Genomic DNA, 20,928 nt, shown 5'->3' on the forward strand with positions numbered 1-20,928 from the left:
AAGTGTGACCCATTTAAATTCATGGTGTTGTTTCCATGCCCAGACTTGTGCTTTGGTGTATTTGGTGGCACAGTCACCTTTTGTTGTTGTTGTTTGCAAATTGCAGAAATAATTAATTGCAATCCTTGGAGGAAAGTGCCTATAACACTTACTCTAACACGCACTGATTAATACATGCAGGATCACTTTGACACTTACACCTCTGCTTGTATGAGTGAACATCAATTAACACGAAGTCAAAGTTTCCACGCAGTAACAAGGCATGGCGTGTCTTGTTCCATCTCGCCAGCACCCAAACTAATAATGGCGTTGCCAGATTGGCCGGTTTAACGCCCAGTTGGGATAGGTTTAGTCATAGTGGGGTTATAAAACCCGCCTTCGCCTGGAACATATTATGCATCGCAACCCAGACTTACACTTTGGATTGGTTTATGATGAACTGGGAAGCTTTTAAAACCTTGACTGGATTAGAAACAGCCGGTCCGATCTGGCACGCTGTGCGCTGAGTTCGCTCCTTCCTGCTTCCTTCCTTCTCACTGTGCGCTTGAAGCACTGCAGACTCACAGCCCAGTTTTTGCACTGCAACATCTCCGTTCTGTACGAGGATGCTTTTACACACTGACAGAGTTTCACCTTTGGATTTATATTTCTCGTGAAGAGATGGGACTTTAGACGGATTCTTTGCTTGGCTTTTTTTTTTCTTTTTTTTTTTTTCCTTTCATTGGCGATCGAGACATTTTTGGTGATGGTATTAGAGCATTTGGCGCGGATGCGCTCTTTTTCTCGCCTGCTACCTTTCCCTGGGACAAGTCATTTGGATATGTGAAGGAGCTTGAAGTATGGCATGCAAAAGATGGTCTCGGCCAAGAAGGAGACGGTGATTGCAATGTGCCCCACTTACATCTCCACACTCTTCTACTTTCTGTGCGTTACGGCTTGGTGAGTTCCATACACCCTGCGCACTCGCCTCTAGTTTTGGCACCACAATCTAACATCAAGTTACCCAGATCGGGTCACATATGAAGCCAAGTTCAAGTGCAGTGGCACTGATTTAGCTGTCTAAAAGGACAGAAAATGATATGGCTATTTTCTGTGCGTGCGGATCGATGGCGCATCCTAACGCGTATGTCTTGTTGCGTGTCGTTTGCAGCATTAAGAGAATCTCAGGTCAGGTAAAGAGGGATGAGAAGTTATACCCCGAAAATTTCACCAAGATCTTAGACCAACTTCTGGAGGGTTATGACAGCAGACTGCGCCCTGGATTCGGCGGTACGTATCAAAAATGAATAAATCAAAATAAATAAAACGTTTTAGTAGTCTGATAGAGAGTATGTTCAACGAGGAAAGTTGTTTAATAAGAAGGTTGATCTGAAATTCATATGCTTCTCCTTTCGTACCTCCAGTGTCTAAGGTACCTCCTTTTTATATGAAGGATGCTAGCTGTTTTACATTACAGTAAAGTCTACTGCTGAATGATCACCCTGTGTTGCAGAACCTAAACCTTTGCAGTGTATATTGAATGATCAGATACAGGGTTAAATTAGCTCTAATAAAGTGCACTGAATTAGTTTACATTGTTGAATAAATGTATTCAGAGTTCATTTGGATCCAGCTGGTGATTATTGTGTATGAGGGTGTGTGTAACTCCGAGCTGATAACTCGGACCTGCTGTGGTCACTGTGTAGATCGGTGCCTACTATAATTCTAATGTAATCAGGCTGAGAATTGTTTAATTCCCTTTGGAACAATCTTGGTATCACAGTTTACCCAGGCCACACAGAGTAAGCGCATATAAGAGCTTTTTATTCGTGCTTCTGCCTAGAGGTGTGGGACTGTTTTTTTTATTATTATTATTATTCTACTCAGCTCACTCACGACATCCTATCCACACCCACACACACTTGACCAATTCCTCCAGCTCCCACAAAAAGACAGGGCTGCTGACACTTTTGACCAATCCCTCCAGCTCCTACAGACAGTCTTGACCAATCCTTCCAGCTTCCATAGACAGTCTTGAGCAATCCTTCCAGCTCCCACAGACAGTCTTGACAAATCCTTCCAGCTTCCACAGACTGTCTTGACCAATCCCTCCAGCTCCCAAAGACGGTTTTGCCCAATCCCATCCACACCTCCATACACTTTTGACCAATCCCTCCAGCTCCCACAAACATGCTTGACCAATCCCACCCACTCCTGCAGTTATAATTTTAATTTATACCTACTCGTTATATTTTCCAATGAACTTCTGTTTCTCAAAATATAAATAAATTTGTCATTTAAACCACAACAATGCTAACCAGGATAGGTCTACTAAGGATGCTGTAAATACGTCTTGCAGCTTCATATCTGACTGCCCACTCCTGTCTGCATGAAAGTCAAAACAATTCCTGAGACATTTTTTGTTGGGTCCAGCAGGATCCTTGTTATGAAGCACACCTCTAGTCTGCTTGAGCCCTTGGCACAGTGGTTGGTCAGTAATGTACAACTTTTAAATAAATAAATAACATACAGCCACACATACATACTCAAATATACCTTGGACAACAGGCTCAGGTGTGCCACATTAGTCATTACTGTACCTCTCTAGCTCATCCACAAATGCATCCCTTCTAGTGCTACACTAAACCAAGTGCCCTCAACTCTCAGTAAGGCACAGGTTCCTTACCGTGGTCCTGGAGTACCCCCTATCTTGCAGACAGTGTTTTCCAGCAATTTTCCTCCTCCCAACACACCTGATTCAATTAATCAGCTTATGTCTGAGTTGAAGTTATTGTGCTAGACCAGGTGAAACACCATATAGGACAGGGACTACTCCATAATCAGGTTCTTGGGAACCTGTGTTTTATAGAATAAGTACAGATATTGTTTGTATGAATTTATGCCACACACGTAATTTATCGTGGGAGAAACATAACTTAAGTGTGCATCAGTAGTTTCACAGATTTTACGCCAGGTTTTGGTATCAATTTACCTAATGACCATTTTTTTAAAACTCTTACAATAATCCACTTAGAGAATAGACCAGAGGTGTCAGACATATGTCCTGGCCCACTACATGTTCTAATCACTAACTGAATTTAAATCCGTGATCTAACCGTTGTCGAACTGAAAATTTTGAAAAAGAGCTAGTCTCTGTTACTCCACTAGGGGGCAAAATAGAGCAATAAACTCAGCTACTCACAGAATGTGCTAATGATGTGTAACTCCTCATTAGCAAGCTGTAACCATGTTTTTCCAAAAGAAATAATGAGGGATTTCACAGCAATGGGGAAGACGACTTATGCAGTCCCAGCTTTTAAGTTTTTCATTTGTACCTTTCAGATAAATTCCAATAAGTGAACATAAGTGTTATTGATGTGTTATTGGTCTACTAAAGTGATCATTTTTGGCCTGGTCCACCAGACTTAAATTCTGTTTACAATTTATAACAGTTTATTAAAGACTTCTATTTTTTGATATCAACTGCAATGAGCTGCTGTTGCTTCTGTTGCTGTTGGAAACTGGAAAAGGTACAGTGCTTGTTGACTGGTGAAAGTGTAATGAAGTTTTTGTATGAATTCACTGTGCTGTATGCAGCATTTCCTCCTTCACTAGACAAGTGTGCAAGTGCATTCCCAACTCCACCTGACAGGCGCACATCTAAGAGGCCACGCTCAGGCCGCTTGACTGTTCTGAATTCTGAATTTGTGCAAATACAATGACATTCCAGTATTGAAAAAAGTTGTTAAAAATCATTTATATATATACATACATACATACATACATACACACACACACACACACACACACACACACACATATATATATATATATATATATATATATATATATATATATATATATATAAAGCCAGATATGTTAATAAATGAATTATCATGAAAAATGTTTTATGCTTGCCTGCACTGAAAAGATGGCAAATGTTTTAAACATTTTATTTATTTATTTATTTATTTGTTATTACTATTATATATATATTTTTTAATAAATGATTATGTTGTAAGGAAAGTGTTCTCTCAATGCCTGTTGGCAGTCTGGCAGTCTTTTGGTTACATAATATTGTTACAATTATTCAAAATATTCACAAAACAATAATGGCCAAACAATAACGTACATTTTCTCTGTCTGCTATTTGGAAATTCAGATCAGTTGTTTACATGTGCATGGAAACACAACTGCTAATGTTTCAGAAGTTGATCCTCTAACCAAACAATAAATGATTTACTATTTACTGTGAGTTAGCCAGTTATACACCAGTCTCAGACATTCTTAAATAGTGTTCAGTTGGAGTTCCGTAGATCATGAATGTTTTTAATAGAATTGCAATGCAAATCACTATTCATAGCCATGTGTAGATATAGCCGCAATATGATAGTACACCACTAGACTACACCCTTATGATTCCCTTGCCGTGTACTGATAATAAGTTTAAGGACTGCAAACATTCAGCACCAGGTTTCACATTTTTGCAATGGTGACTAGATACACATTTTTTTTGTTTGAGAAGTGAAGCATGATTCTCCTCATCAGGAGTCATATGTTCAGGACAGATTTGCACTCGGTTGGAGGTATTTGGAAGGGCTTGAGTTAAATTGCATTTAGGTGCAAATGTTGGCTATGAGGGTACTTGAAACTTGGCAGCCAAGCTTTTTTTATTCTTCTTCTTCTTATCTGTTTTCTCTCAGAACATTCAGCTGGCGGGGTAATGATGCAGTGTGTGCCTTCTGCAGCCATTTGTTTAATGTTTGAATTCAGTTCAGACCATAATGCCTGCAACCCAAATGAGTATGCTATGGCAAAAGCATGTTCAGATAGATAACAGATGCGAGATGTAAGAACTAACTTCAGGAGCTGTTTTTGTAGATGCCAGGTTTTGTTGTTAGATTCAGAGCCATAATCATCATTTTCAGAGCAATCAAGTGGGGATGCAAAAAATAGCAGTCAAACCCAATGATCTATTAAGAGTTCTGGGGGTATTTTGCCCTGATAAAAATTAAGTTAAAGTATTAATGCCAGTACACTTTATTATAAACCAAATCACATGTTCTGTAATCCTTAGTGAAGAGGTTTTAGTTTATATAATAAATAATATCAGCAACTAAATATGACAGTGTAGCTATTTCAGCCAACCACAAGCCTTGGGGATAATAAAGTTTTCCAAATATACACTCACCTTCCACTTTAATAGGAAATAAATAAAGATAAAGATCTGGTGATTTTTTTCCCCTATTCTTCAACTGTCCTGTTTGGGTGAGCATTTCCACCCACAGAGCTGTCGATCACTCAATGGTTTTGTTTCTCGCACTATTCTATGTAAACTCTAGAAACTGTGGTGCATCAGATTCCCAGGAGATCAGCAGTTTCTGAAATACTCAAACCAGCCCATCTGGGACAACATCCATGCCATGATTAAAGTTCCAGAGATCACACATTTTCCCCATTCTGTTGTTTGATGTGAACATCAACTGAAGCTCTTGACCTGCATCTGCATGATTTTATGCCTTGTGCTTCTGCCACATGATTGACTGATTATATATAACAGCATAAATGAACAGTACAGATGTTCCTATTAAAGTGGACAGTGAGGGTATATGGTTGTAAAATTTCTAGCAGAGTCCTAAATTTGACTAGCATGCAGAATGAATAATGATGTCCATCCTTTCATAGGTCCGGTGACTGAGGTGAAGACTGGTATCTACGTTACTAGTTTTGGCCCAGTATCTGATGTGGAAATGGTATGTATGCACGCAACATGAATAAGAACCGATCCTTAGGAAGTGTCATTTTGAGTGGGTGGTCATTTTTAGGTGTTTGTGTCGATCAAATGTACAAATATTGATATAAATACAATATAACATTTGTGACCTTGTAGGGATACTTCACTGGTCTCCAGTAACAAATTGTAGCTGAATAGCTTTTTGGTCACTGGGGTTGGAAGCTTACATCTGTTTGCTTTGATTCTTTCTTTCTTTTTTCAGGAGTACACAATAGATGTGTTTTTCCGACAGACGTGGGAGGACCGGAGGTTGAGGTATGAGGGACCAATCGAGATTTTGCGACTAAACAACCTAATGGTGACCAAAGTGTGGACTCCGGATACCTTCTTCAGGAACGGAAAAAGATCTGTGGCTCATAATATGACTGCACCAAACAAACTCTTCCGCATAATGAAAAATGGCACAATCCTTTACACCATGAGGTACTTATATAATACTTGTATAAAATTATACAATATGCATAGATAGATTCTGCGGTGGGTTGGCACCTCATCCAGGACCCCCATCTTGTGCCCCAAGTTCCCCTGGGATAGGCTCCAAGCTCCCCCGTGACCCTGTGTAGGATAAGCTGTATGGAAAATGGATGGATGGACATAAATTTGTAAAGATTGTAAATCTATTCTGTGGTTTAGTCATATGAAAAAGAATTGAATTCAATATAATTTTCTAACAAGAAGGTAAATTACTTTTTTTGTATGGATATATATTTTAAAATAATTTTCCACAGCAGTAATTTATTACATGTAGAGCATCACTGGTGACATTTATTCTTAATAAAACTATTAGATGGCCATGACTTATTTATGTGTGGGGGCAAGATCCCAATGCATGGATTAGTAAGGCTTAGTAGCATGAGAATGAGATTAAGTGTGGCCACATTTGGAGTGTTCATTCATACAGGGTTTAATGATCGTTTTTGTTGAATAATTTTATGCAATATTAACATTCTACTCTATGAAAAATATACAACCAGTAACTAATAATATAGCGTGCATGTAAACTACTCTACACCATTTCAAGTCATAGCCACAAATTTTTATCTCATTTCCACAACTTAATGATCTCATTCCCAATTGCCTTACTAAGTGATAGCTATGTTTTATTTATGGAGGGATGTCACCATGTCACATATGTGTCATATGTGTCAGTTTATGTTTATGTGTTGCTGTACAGGCTGACAATCAGTGCAGAGTGTCCAATGAAGCTAGTGGATTTTCCTATGGATGGCCATTCCTGTCCACTTAAGTTTGGCAGCTGTAAGTTATTTTCATTCTCTTAATGTGATCAGTTTGGTGGAGTAGGTTTGCGCTGAAGTTAATGTTACTGACAACTTTTCCTATTACAGTATGTAAAAACACTGATGAGTACTGCTGAATTAGTTCTCATTATAAAGACTCTAAACTTTAAAGACTTGCTCCTGCATCAAGGCAATAATTGTATGCGGTGTACTGGTGTACTTGTTATAGCTGAGCAAACACTAAACTGTGGGTAGTGCTGAACCTAATAACCCCAATGAACGACTTTAAATGTTGTGATTAGGCACTTTCAGTGTACTGTATATGTACCGTACCAGTAAAAAGTTTTCACACCCCTGATCATAAAAGGGTTTTCTTCCTTTTTACTATATTCTACTATTGTTGAATAGTAAACAAGATGTTAGCTCTATATATTAAAACATAAGGAATTATGCAAGTGTTAAACAAAAATTAAAACTACTTCATGTGTTCAATTCTTTACAGTTAAATCTCTTAAATCTTGGTACCTTCTGAACCAGCTTCATGAGGGCGGTTCATCCAGGATGTTTTTCCTAAAGTTCCCAAAAAGGCTGAGCCAGTTCTTAATGAAAGCTACTTGTTTTTATAAACAATTTCATTTTAAGTAAAAACTACTTATTAGAAACACATTTTAATCACAAATAAATATTTTAAATTACTATTTTAAGAAAATGAAGATACTGAAATATACAGTATATATCCATCTATTCATCAGTAGTGTTTTGACTGTTAGTATACTAATATGTGGTTTTGTATTATTAGGACAGATACCCCTAGCCTAAATTTGGTTTTTGAGGTACAGGCTATCTCTGTGTGGTTTAATATCTATGAGGCTACAAACCATTAAAGGAATGAAGTTGCTAATTAAGGAGGGAGAAGGAAATGTACTAGTGAAAAAAATAAAAACTTGATAAAGACCCAAACTTGTCCAAGCACAACCAGTTTTGCCTCAAATACACCCACCAGTGCAACGATCCCTAATAAATTGCTCAGAATGGTGGCATAAATGGACTGTATTTGCAGTGAATCATATTTAGAGGCATTAATGTGATGTGGAAGCAAACTGCCTTGTTTCTCTACACAAAGTAGCACTGAATTTTAGGGATGTTCGTTTGCAATTCTTCTTCCATTTGTCGCATGCAGAAATATGAATCAGCTCCTCTAATTGCTTTTTTTTCCTGTGAGAGTATATAGATGCAAAATTAGATCTGAACAAAGAATCCCTCTATCAGCACCTGCCTCTGTGGTGGTCAGTCAGCAAAAAAGGAAAGCTAAAAAGCAGAGGGGAAAACTAATCTCTGATCGAGGAATCTGTAGTTGGTGTACAGCAGGGGGCTTTTATCTTCACGAGCTGACAGATTTGTAGATAATATCAGTCCAGGAGATGGGGAAAAGAAAAGCTTGACTGGCGAGAGGCTTTTCAGAGCCCCTCCTTCTGCTACCCAAGTCATTAGATTGTGACATTGTGGAGGAGGACACACGAGTTCTGGTTTTTCAAGAGGAGGTTTCATTAATCTCGGTTTGGGAGAATTGTTAACCTCACTCTCTTATATTTGGCCTGAGGGAAAGCAGGAAGACAGGGAGCTGATGGAGTCCTGTGGAGCCGACAAGGTCACTACGGTTTTTTTTTTTAAATGATTTTTGCCCCGGGACAGTGTAGACCTATTCCAGTTCCTACCTTCTCAATCTCTCTGTTTTGTACACTGGTTTTCCTCTGTTGCATAATTCTGTTATTTTAATTGTCACTGTTTTTCTTTGCTCATTTTTCTAATATGCTTTCCTTCCTTACATTAATTCCTTATTTCCTGTACTCACACTTTCGTACCTGCATTAACCTCACACACTCCGCTCTTGCTGTTGGTGGATGTTTCGTTCCACTTCAGCAATGATTTTTCTCAGCTCTACCTCACACTACTGTGGAGAAAGAGAGAGAGAGAGTGAGGGGGGTAACAGAAAAAGATGGATGGTCTCAAAGGAGGACAGGAGAATTGGGACAATGGGAGCTGAAATACAGACCTATCGGAACAAAATCCTGAACATATACTCAGCCCATCATTTGGCACTTGATGTATAGAGTGATACTCCGTTGTATTCCGCCTCTACTGAGCTCTGCCTGATTTTCTATGATTGCTCATTTCATGCTTGTTTGTGTAGCAGTAATTGCAGTGTACAGTGTATGTGGCTGAGTGTGATGTCCTTGCCAGTGTTAGAACACTGGCTGACACACACCAGGGACATGCAGATTGTGACACTGCAGTGAACCCACAGGGCTGACATGTGTCCTATCATGTCCAATCCAAAATTAACCCAAACTCTCATGAGTTTGTGTCATATATATATATATATATATATATATATATATAAATGTGTGTGTGTGTGAGTGTGTGTGTGTGTGTATATATATATATATATATATATATATATATATATATATATATATATATATAAACACACACCATTCCATGCTCTACCTATCTATACCTCACTCACATCATCTCAGACATTTAAACATCATTTCTTACTTCTTCATTCGTCTCTGTGCACTTTCCATTTGTTACTGACACACACTCCATGTCCAAGCTCAACCACCACTCTCAAAATAACTTTTATTTCAAAATAACAATGTGACATCGCAACAGATCAGCACTTTTTTTGACACGTTTGGGTTTTTTTTTCTTTTTTCCTCTTGACATTCCCAATCTCACACACACACACACACACACACACACACACACACACATACACACACACACACACACACACACAGTGTCGTGACACACTGTGTCCAGCTCCAACTATCCTTCTCAAAAATAACTGTGTTATCTCCCAGATGCTTACCCTAAGACTGAGATGATCTACACATGGACCAAGCACTCTGTGGAAGTTCCTCCTGAATCATCCAGCCTTGTTCAGTATGATCTGATTGGACAAACTGTCTCCAGTGAAACAGTCAAATCTATTACAGGTACACACATAGATCCTTTGAACAAAATGACAAACTACCTTCTCTTGCAGAAAAAGCTCGAGCTGTTTCTTTACTGTATGCATTAAATGCAGTAATAACTTGAAGGTTTATGTAAAATCAGTAGGGACACAGTGGGAAAGGAAAGAAAATATATGTCAGATACAATCACAAATATTGTATAGCATGTTTACAGCGGTGATAAAACTTGGTGAATGTCCTTAGATATACTGTATATTTATTTTATATATTTCTTTGCCTTCTCATTTGCAAATCATTTGTAGCTGACATGGTGAATTATATAATACTTAAATAATTTAGGATTGTAGGATTTTACTGTTGGGTATGGAAGCCCGTTTCTGCACAGTTGAACTTTCTTGTAATAATGACTTAACATCTCACAATAATGAGAAACTTTCTTATAATAATAACTTAACATCTCACAATAATGAGAAACTTTCTCATAACAGTGACTTAACATCTCACAATAATAAGAAAATTTCTTATAATAATGACTTAACGTCTCACAATAATGAGAAACCTTCTCGCAATAATGAGAAACTTTCTCGTAATAATGACTTAACATCTCGCAATAATGACTTAACATCTCATAATAATGAGACACTTTCTCGTAATAATGAGACACTTTCTCATAATAATGACTTAACATCTCATAAAAATGAGACACTTTCTCATAATAATGAGTAACTTTCTCGTAATAATGAGACACTTTGTCATAATAATGACTTAACATCTCAAAAAAATGAGACACTTTCTCATAATAATGAGAAACTTTCTCATAATAATGAGAAACTTTCTCACAATAATGAGAAACTTTCTCACAATAATGAGACACTTTCTCATAATAATGACTTAACATCTCATAAAAATGAGACACTTTCTCATAATAATGAGAAACGTTCTCACAATAATGAGAAACTTTCTCACAATAATGAGACACTTTCTCATAATAATGAGAAACTTTCTCATAATAATGAGACACTTTCTCGCAATAATGAGAAACTTTATCACAATAATGAGAAACTTTCTTGTAATAATGAGATGTTAGTCATTATTACGAGAAAGTTTCTCATTATTATGTGATGTTAGTCATAATTATGAAAAAGTTGCTCATTATTATGAGATGTTAAGTCATAATTATGAAAAAGCTTCTCATTATTACTTCCAGAATCTTGTTTTTTACTCAACTACGGTGGAAATGGGCTTCCATAGTTGGGGCATGTAGGTAAGGATAAGATTTATTTGAACAGTGAAATTCAATGTAAAACTAAAGACAAAAGCAAATACCGTGAATGTCTCAGTATGGATAAGAAATTCCACTTTCTGCTTAAATGCAGGATTTATATATCCATGATTCTGGTTTCCATTTTGTTCACAGATTGAGGTTTTGTGGTAGCGACTGAATAGTTCTAAGTTTAAATCCCAGGAAGGTCAGAAAGCCGCTGCTGGGCCCCTCAGCAAGACCCTTAACGCTCAACGGCTCAGCTTTATTTTTGGTTTGCATTAAGCCTCAGTTGGATTGTGTGCTGCCTCACCTTGCTTTTGATAAAAGTGCCTGCTAAATGAATACATGTTTGAGGGAAAATAGAAACGGATAGCACACCGTGTTATAAATAAATAAACAGTGAAAAATAAAAGGCGAATTTAAATGCTTTTAGATGGGATTTTTTTTCCTCAGTCTAACTGCATGCTTCACATCAAACAGATGGTCCAAACAACGCCCCATTTCATGAGGCTTATGGTAGGAAATAATAATTTCTAGACTTCTATATACAGTCAACTCCAGTATTGGCAAGCTTGGTGAAAATGAGCAACAATAAATATATTCATTCATTCATTCATTCATCTTCAGTAATCACTTTATCCTGGTCAGGGTTGTGGTGTATCCATGGGCAGGAATAGACTCTGGATGGGGTGCTAGTCCATTGCAGGATACCTTGCACACATGCATTTTCACATGCATTCACATCTAGGGGCATTTTAGCATGGTCTATCCACCTACTGACAGGACAGTTGGCAGGACACCAGAGAACCTGGAGGAACCCCTCACAGACATAGAAAGAACATTTGAAGCCCCACAGAGACACTGTCCTTCCAGACTATAGTTATTTCTTTATTATGGCAATGATTGTGCTTAATTGTATTTGAACTGCCTATGTGTTCTTTTTTTTAATATCCATTACCTGATTTGTGTCAACAAACAGCTGTCTCTTTTGTGTTGAAAGCTTGGTGGTTTTTCTATTACTCTTAAAGGTTCTCAATAATTAATTTTAATACGATTTCCCTTTATCTTACAAAGAGAATTACTGATAATACTAATATTGCACGAGCAAGAGTGCGGTTATACTGAATACTTGTTCAGTATAAAAACTGTTTGCAAGTGCAATATTGTTTTTATACAACAGTTCTTTAAACAAGAAACTAATTTTAAGTAAGTCATATTTCAGACACAAAATGGCCAAAAGTTCTGTTTATTTTTGCTCCACTTGTGGAAATAGATCCCAAAAAAGAAACACTCCTTTTATATCACATGAGCTAGCTGGCTCACATTGATTTGTACATTCCTATTAAAGGTGCTTCTGGTGAAACTGGCATCCCTTCTTGCTTTTCATCTTGAACTGATGAGCTTTCATATTTTAAGCCAAAACTTATATTCCTGAAAAATATAATTTGCCATGTGCACTGATGATGATACTAACACTACTGTAACAACTAAGAAGTGGAATTTTACATGGCAAACACAGACAAGTGGAGTGATACACATAGTGAAATGTCCCAGTGCAGTTATAAGAAATATAAGCACTCTTGGAACACAGCTCGACCAATCAAATTAGTGGACTGGAATGAACTGTTGTATAATACTCATTATATAGCAATGTGCCTATTTAAAGAACATACAGTACTTTTCACACTTTTCTGGGTCACAAACATACTTTTAGAGAGAACGTGAAACAAATTCTGTACTGTAGCATAGTTCCAGGTAAAGCAGGCTGATCTTTCTCACAGAATCATAGCTGGAACCTCAAAAGGACATGATTTGATTGGTTGATATTGGGTTCCCTTGTCTCTGTGTGCATGGCAATGTACATAAAAATTAGAAGACAATTTGTGACAGTAAATGTTTTTTAAGTTGAAACTGCTTCTGGTTTGCCGCTCTCTTCCAGGTGAATATGTCGTGATGACTGTCTATTTCCACTTGAAACGGAAAATGGGCTACTTCATGATTCAAACGTACATCCCATGCATCATGACAGTAATCCTTTCCCAAGTGTCTTTCTGGATAAATAAGGAATCTGTGCCTGCCAGAACTGTCTTCGGTGAGTATTAATCACAAATCCCCTAGAAAATTCCGACTCTTTCTCATAGGTTGAAACGACATTCTCATGCAAATATAGAAGAGCAAAGGAACGGAGGGAAAACGCTGCCTGCCTCTCCCTTTTGCTCGCTTTCTGTCTTTGTCTCGCTTCCCTTTTCATGTCTCATCTAATGACGTCTCCCCAATTTCCCACTGTTAGAGTCTTTAGCTAAATAAGGGATAATTGTCTATAGGCTTGAACAATAGCAACTCTCACTGTCTCTCACTCATGTTCTGTCTTTCTTAGATACTCACTCACACACGCATGCACGCACGCAGGCACATGCACACACACCCCTCTTATGTCTTGCTACACTTTACCTGGGGCTATGGTGATGCTGAGAATAGCACGTTCTCATTCTTTGCTGGGAAAGTGTACCATTGACCCATCTTCAGAAGCTTCCTCACAGTGTGCTGTGCTTGGAGCATTGCCAGCAGAGTGGGCATGAACGTGTGGTTAGTGACACTAGTGCGAGATGAAGGACAGTACTTAGAGAGAGTAAAAACAGCAGAAAGAGAAAGGACTGAGAACACATGATATGATTAATAGTGCTTAACAGCGTTAATAGAGTATTTCAAGTGGGCACAATATGGTATCATCAGTGCTTAATTTGTTTTCTCGGTGCTGCCTTTATTTGAATTGATGCAGCATAGGAATATTTTAGTGATCGTTGTTGCATCATGGCTATAATGACAGTGTATGGAATTCTCCTAATGATGAAGTCTGCCATACATAATGACTCACTGCAATGATTCATGGAGTTGTATGCTTTTTAGTCACACCTCGCTAATTAAAGCCACATGTAAATGCTCTGGTTGTGCAGTTCACGTTAAGTGTGTGTGTGTGTGTGTGTGTGTGTGTGTCTACTGCCAGACATAAATCAGTGCCCTCATCCTAAACTCAGCTGCAGTTGTTTTAAGGTTGGGGTCCTACTGCGACACTTCTCAAGATCTTGTTTAATCCAAGATGCCGGAGATTAATGGACTATATAGGCAACCAGATTAGTTTAGCAACAGAGAACTAAAGCAAAGCACATTTAGGTCTTCAACACATGCACTTTATCATTTTTTTTTAAATAGACATAACATTGATTTAAGTTGTTTTTATTTAAAAATAAAATAATAAAAATCCAACAAAAAAAAACTGATTCCCTGGCAAGGTCTATGGAGGATTGCATATTTGTATTGGTGGAAAGGGTACAAAACACCTGAGTAAAATTACACTCCAAAAAATGACAACTTAGCAAATGGAAATACCTTGAATATTGTCAGATTGACCGAGTATTTCCTATTATAAGATTACAATAAACCAAATACATACATATATATATATATATATATATATATATATATATATATATATATATATATATATATATATATATATATATATGTATGTATATATATATACAGTGAGGGAAAAAAGTATTTGATCCCCTGCTGATTTTGTACGTTTGCCCACTGACAAAGAAATGATCAGTCTATAATTTTAATGGTAGATTTATTTGAACAGTGAGAGACAGAATAACAACAAAAAAATCCAGAAAAACGCATGTCAAAAATTTTATAAATTGATTTGCATTTTAATGAGGGAAATAAGTATTTGACCCCTCTGCAAAACATGACTTATTACTTGGTTTAAAAACCCTTGTTGGCAATCACAGAGGTCAGACGTTTCTTGTAGTTGGCCACCAGGTTTGCACACATCTCAGGAGGGATTTTGTCCCACTCCTCTATGCAGATCTTCTCAAAGTCATTAAGGTTTCGAGGCTGACGTTTGGCAACTCGAACCTTCAGCTCCCTCCACAGATTTTCTATGGGATTAAGGTCTGGAGACTGCCTAGGTCACTCCAGGACCTTAATGTGCTTCTTCTTGAGCCACTCCTTTGTTGCCTTGGCCGTGTGTTTTGGGTCATTGTCATGCTGGAATGCCCATCCACGACCCATTTTCAATGCCCTGTCTGAGGGAAGGAGGTTTTCACCCAAGATTTGACGGTACATGGCCCCGTCCATCGTTCCTTTGATGCGGTGAAGTTGTCCTGTCCCCTTAGCAGAAAAAAAACCCCAAAGCATAATGTTTCCACCTCCATGTTTGACGGTGGGGATGGTGTTCCAGGGGTCATAGGCAGCATTCCTCCTCCTCCAAACACGGCGAGTTGAGTTGATGCCAAAGAACTCCATTTTGGTCTCATCTGACCTCAACACTTTCACCCAGTTGTCCTCTGAATCATTCAGATGTTCATTGGCAAACTTCAGACGGGCATGTATATGTGCTTTCTTGAGCAGCGGACCTTGCGCGCGCTGCAGGATTTCAGTCCTTCACGGCGTAGTGTGTTACCAATTGTTTTCTTGGTGACTATGGTCCCAGCTGCCTTGAGATCATTGACAAGATCCTCCCGTGTAGTTCTGGGCTGATTCCTCACTGTTCTCATGATCATTGCAACTCCACGAGGTGAGATCTTGCATGGAGCCCCAGGCCGAGGGAGATTGACTGTTCTTTTGTGCTTCTTCCATTTGCGAATAATCGCACCAACTGTTGTCCCCTTCTCACCAAGCTGCTTGGCAATGGACTTGTAGCCCATTCCAGACTTGTGTAGGTCTACAGTCTTGTCCCTGACATGCTTGGAGAGCTCTTTGGTCTTGGCCATGGTGGAGAGTTTGGAATCTGATTGATTGATTGCTTCTGTGGACAGGTGTCTTTTATACAGGTAACAAACTGATATTAGGAGCACTCCCTTTAAGAGTGTGCTCCTAATCTCAGCTCGTTACCTGTATAAAAGACACCTGGGAGCCAGAAATCTTTCTGATTGAGAGGGGGTCAAATACTTATTTCCCTCATTAAAATGCAAATTAATTTATAAAATTTTTGACATGCGTTTTTCTGGATTTTTTTGTTGTTATTCTGTCTCTCACTGTTCAAATACAACTACCATTAAAATTATAGACTGATCATTTCTTTGTCAGTGGGCAAACGTACAAAATCAGCAGGGGATCAAATACTTTTTTCCCTCACTGTATATATATATATATAATCTTTTTCAAGCTATTTGTACTCATTTCAAGCTTGAAATAGTCTTGATCTATTGACAGACACTTTTACTCATGTGAATTATTTATTTCTCAAAAGGAAAATAGGAAAGCTACAAGCTTGAAATGAGAAATAATGTCTAGAAATATGTTCAATGATCTTATATTTGGTTTATTGTAAACTTATAATAAGAAATACTAGATAAATTTCAGTATATTCAATATATTTTCACTTGCAAAGATGACATTGTTTTGCAGTGCACTCCTATTATAGTAACAATTTACTGGAGTAAAAATAAAAGTAGCGTTCAATAAAATTACTCAAATAAAAGTAAATAAATCATCTGGTGAAAATTGACTTGAGTAATTACTTTACAAATGACTTTTTATATGTGATGCAACTAATCTGAAAATGTTCTAGTTTTCTATTCTGTTCTCATGTTAACTAATCAAGTCAGCTATGCTGAAGTGAACACCACCTCGATTATTAACAGTATATAAACAAAGGTAGGCTAGCTAATTTAGCCAAATGCCCTTGGGGTTTTAGTAGCTTGCTAAGTTCATTATCTAGCTAGCTCATGTTAATTGATAAACATATCTTTCTAGCTACATAGTTAGTTATCTATTAAAGGTGCCACTTACACATTATCCTGGACATTGCTACTGAACACAAAAAGGTAACATTTTAAGTTTAATGCAGAGTATTGACACTGTAACACATCAAAAGATCTGGCTAGCTAGTCTAGTTCACTTAGCTAGCTAATGGCTTAACTGTACATGTTTCCACAGGCTGGATGTTTCAATGGGTTTTGGCTCACACAATTTGCAGATCATTATCAAGCTGTTTCTTTTGAGATACCTGATAAATGCTCATCTGTCTTCACTGCTGATCCTGATTAAGCATTTGGCGTCTGGAGTGTAGTCTTTTTCAGTTCAGCCCTCAAAATTAAATTATTAAAAATTCGGACATACTGTCTTTTAATTAGCTTACTAATTTTACTACTAATATGTTTATTACTAATAAATATATTATATTTTTAGTCTGTAACGGTGATTAAAAAATGAATGGAATGAAGGTGCATATTTTATTTTTAAAAAATAATGTGTATAAAGTATGATTAAATTATACTCATAAAAGTATCATTACACTGAACCATGTACTGAAGTATTGTAACGAGAGTACTTGGAGTTTGATACTTTCCATCCCTGCATATTTCAAATAAACAAAATTTTTGTATGTTTGGGTGTTTCTACCAAAAGGTACAAAATACAGGGTGGAGTCAATGGAAAAAAATATTAATTTAACACATGCATTGTGATTAGCTAAGCATGAAAGTTACTTCAGGAAGGGCAATTGTGCACGACTGAAAGGCAGGTATTACATTTGCAGACATCCCCCTAGTTTAAGGCAAAATGTTATTATTTACTAGGTTTTAATAATGATTAGGTTTAATACGATTGTCTCAAAATAAGCAGAAAGTTTCTCAAAATTATGACAAAGTTGGTTTCATATTAGTTGTTCACCACCAGGTTCACACCTCTGATGCCAACAGCATTGAAAGAGAGCCTGTAAAAAAAAGCTTTTATTCACACCTTATGAACAGGACATATGCGCTTTAATTTTGCATTCGTATTGTATTTTGAATAGTTTTTCTACATGTCTCACCACTTTAAACTATACTGGACAGACAATTACTGTATGTGCATGTGGAAAGCTGAACCTTTTACTTTATTCTACTGGGAGTCTCGTTCTGGTTGTCAAGACCGAATAGCACATTTAAAAAAATGTATTCTATGTAAATTAACCACAGTACGCCCACTAATTGCTCAATTACTGCTCAACTTCTTAAGGTTTAAGTTTAGGGTTAGTGATGTAGTTACTTTTCTTACAATTTGTATGAAATCCAATTAAAATGCCCTCAACTGGTCAAAATCCTATGAAAGTTGTACAAGATCAGGCTCACTGATACCTCATTTGCCAGCACAATCTGACAATTACAAATTTGCAAAAAATTTACAGAATCCAACTTTTAAGAACAGTGATACATTTGGGGGGGCACAGTATCTTAGTGATTAGCACATTTGCCTCGTACCTCCAGAGCTGATGGTTTGATTCCCGCCTCCACCCTACGTGCACAGAGCCTGCATGTTCTCCTTGTGCTTCAGGGGTTTCCTCTTATAACGGTTTTCACCCCCAATCCAAAGATGTGCATTATAGGATGACTGGCTTTCCCAAATTGTCTGTAATGTGTGAATGTGTGTCTGAATGTCTATGCAATTGTGCCTTGCGATATGTTACCTGGGATAGGCTTGTATGGATAAGTGGTATGGAAAATCGATGGATGATGCATTTGGAATTGTAGCTTTTCCTACATCATTTGTAAGGAATTTGATTAAATTGTGCTCGCTTGCTAGAAATTCTACCTTTATGAGGAATTTGAGTGCTGTACACATTTAGAGAGAGACAGATGCATGAAAGAATGATTATAATCACCCAGTGCTGTTTTGAAGCAATCCAGTGCATGCAGTTTCACACCGTGCTCTTGTTCATTTGAAATGCTCAATTTGATACGTCAAGTGGATGATGAAAACCCATTTTGTATGAGAGTGCTTGTATAGAGTTAGTTTCATTCTTGTGTGTTTGTGTTTGGATGTCTTTATATATGATATATCTGGTGTCGTGTGTGTTAGAGTAAATAGTGTCACGGTACCTCTGTCCACTGTCTGATGCAGTCAAGCTTGTGTGTGTATGTTTGTGCATGTAGGAGGAGGAGAAGGGGGATGCTGGGTGCCTTTGTGTTTGTGTGTATGGGAGTGTGTGGGGTGGTGACTCAAATTCTGGCACAGTGGTTGCTTTATGGCAGGGTTCAGGAAGAAACTCACGCATACGCGCATTGCTGCTCGTTCAAAGAAATACATTTTAATTAAGAATGAGTTAGGGGCGCCCCCTTGTGGTTGAAAATTCCACTACGTGTTAGACCTGAATAACACTGCTTTGATAATATGCCATGTCACTTCTATAGTTCAAATCCCCCTTTTGTCCATAGTCATTTCTTTCACTGAAAGCCCAGAGCTTCTTGTTTTAACCTTGAGACATTTTTTTTTGGCATTTTTTGTTTTTAATACCAGTAACAGCATCACGAAACTCACAGATCACTCTTGGCATAACTCCTCATTAGTTTCAGCTGTGTTGTTGTCTTTGGGAGCCTGAAACACAATCCCAGCCTGAAGGTATAGACAGAGCCTCCACACTAACTCTGACTCCAGCAGAAACATTCTGCACTCCTGAAGTAACGCAGATGCTTTAGTAAAGCGAACTGCACAGTGAGAGGAAGCTCTGCCACAAACAAAAGGAATGTGAAGCGGCAGACAGTACTGTATTTGTTAGAGGAGGATGGCAAAAATGGATATGATTAGATTCCCGTTACTGCAGGGGTCCAGAAGAAAACACACAGTTATAAAAAACATGGCTGGACTTTTCCAGACAAATGTTAGACAGTCAGTATGTATTTCACCTTGCAGTTCAGTTGAATTCTGTGTATAAATAGATACAGTAGGAAAGGAAACAAGGCATCTCAACCAAACTTGTGTGGAAAATGTAACTCCTAGACCATGATATTGAATAATCAATTTATAAATTTAAATATTTAATAATTTCTTATACTGTTTAGAAATGTAAGCAATGTGTCAGTGTCAGTGAGAAGCAAAGAAGTAGATTTAATTTGAGCTCTGTTGTCACCTCTAAAATATAGCACACCTGCATTCTAGGAACCTTTTTATGTGCATCCAGCACCTCTGCAGCTGGATGTAAAGTCTCCCACAACAATATTATCAAAATAAATTATTTTTGTTTTTAGTTTACCAAAAGTAAAACAGAACAACAAAAAAACAGCAATAGAAATGTTCAAATATTGCTAATAGCCTCTTTCACATAACGTAATCATTACAAGTTCAAAGTTCACCTGAATTTGTTGTCATGAAGCAAAGCCTAGAGTCATATAGCATTCACCGTTGAGTGTGTCATGGTGAAAAGAAAACAGTTATCATTACCAGCATTATTTAAGAACACAAACAAAATATTTAAAGTGGCAAGAGTGCAAGAGAACGAGCAGCATCAGGTCACTGATGAAGCAGTTTGGTGACCGTTCCCAGTGATGATGCTAGCCTGATTGTGGAAGATTTTTAGAAGCGCTTACGTGGCTAAATGTTGTCAACCTGCGCATGGCTTTGAAAGTGAAATTGTCTACCCGGAATTAAATAGAGTTAACAGCCCACGTAAGTCATTTGGGCTTTTATGGAGTACAGGAACTCAAATAGACAAAAAGTTCCAGAAGGAGTGAGGCAGTTGATGGCTACTGTGAATACCATACCAATCTCGAGTGGAGTGTGATCAGGGTTTCTCCAAAATCTTATTTGTATCTCATTTGTAGCTCGCAGCATGAATCCCTTCTCATCCTCACCATCTCATCTCTAATGTTTGTGAACATCGTGGGTCCACAGTTTAATCCCATTTGC

The 20,928-nt window shown here is 37.7% G+C and overlaps 1 protein-coding gene across 1 annotated transcript in view; it reads left to right on the forward strand.

Annotated features, from left to right (window-relative positions):
* The first annotated feature begins 417 nt into the window (after positions 1-417).
* The window catches only part of gabra4 (gamma-aminobutyric acid type A receptor subunit alpha4), a 43,932-nt gene continuing 23,421 nt past the window's right edge, over positions 418-20,928 (forward strand). Inside the window, exons 1-7 of the mRNA XM_017473678.3 lie at positions 418-939; positions 1,151-1,269; positions 5,665-5,732; positions 5,976-6,196; positions 6,948-7,030; positions 9,879-10,013; positions 13,196-13,348. Coding sequence (XP_017329167.1) covers positions 845-939; positions 1,151-1,269; positions 5,665-5,732; positions 5,976-6,196; positions 6,948-7,030; positions 9,879-10,013; positions 13,196-13,348 — 874 coding nt within the window. The 5' untranslated portion in view covers positions 418-844. The remainder of the gene's footprint in view (positions 940-1,150; positions 1,270-5,664; positions 5,733-5,975; positions 6,197-6,947; positions 7,031-9,878; positions 10,014-13,195; positions 13,349-20,928) is intronic.

The sequence above is a fragment of the Ictalurus punctatus genome, chromosome 8 (genome assembly GCF_001660625.3).
Source record: "Ictalurus punctatus breed USDA103 chromosome 8, Coco_2.0, whole genome shotgun sequence".
NCBI classification, from domain to species: Eukaryota; Metazoa; Chordata; class Actinopteri; order Siluriformes; family Ictaluridae; genus Ictalurus; species Ictalurus punctatus.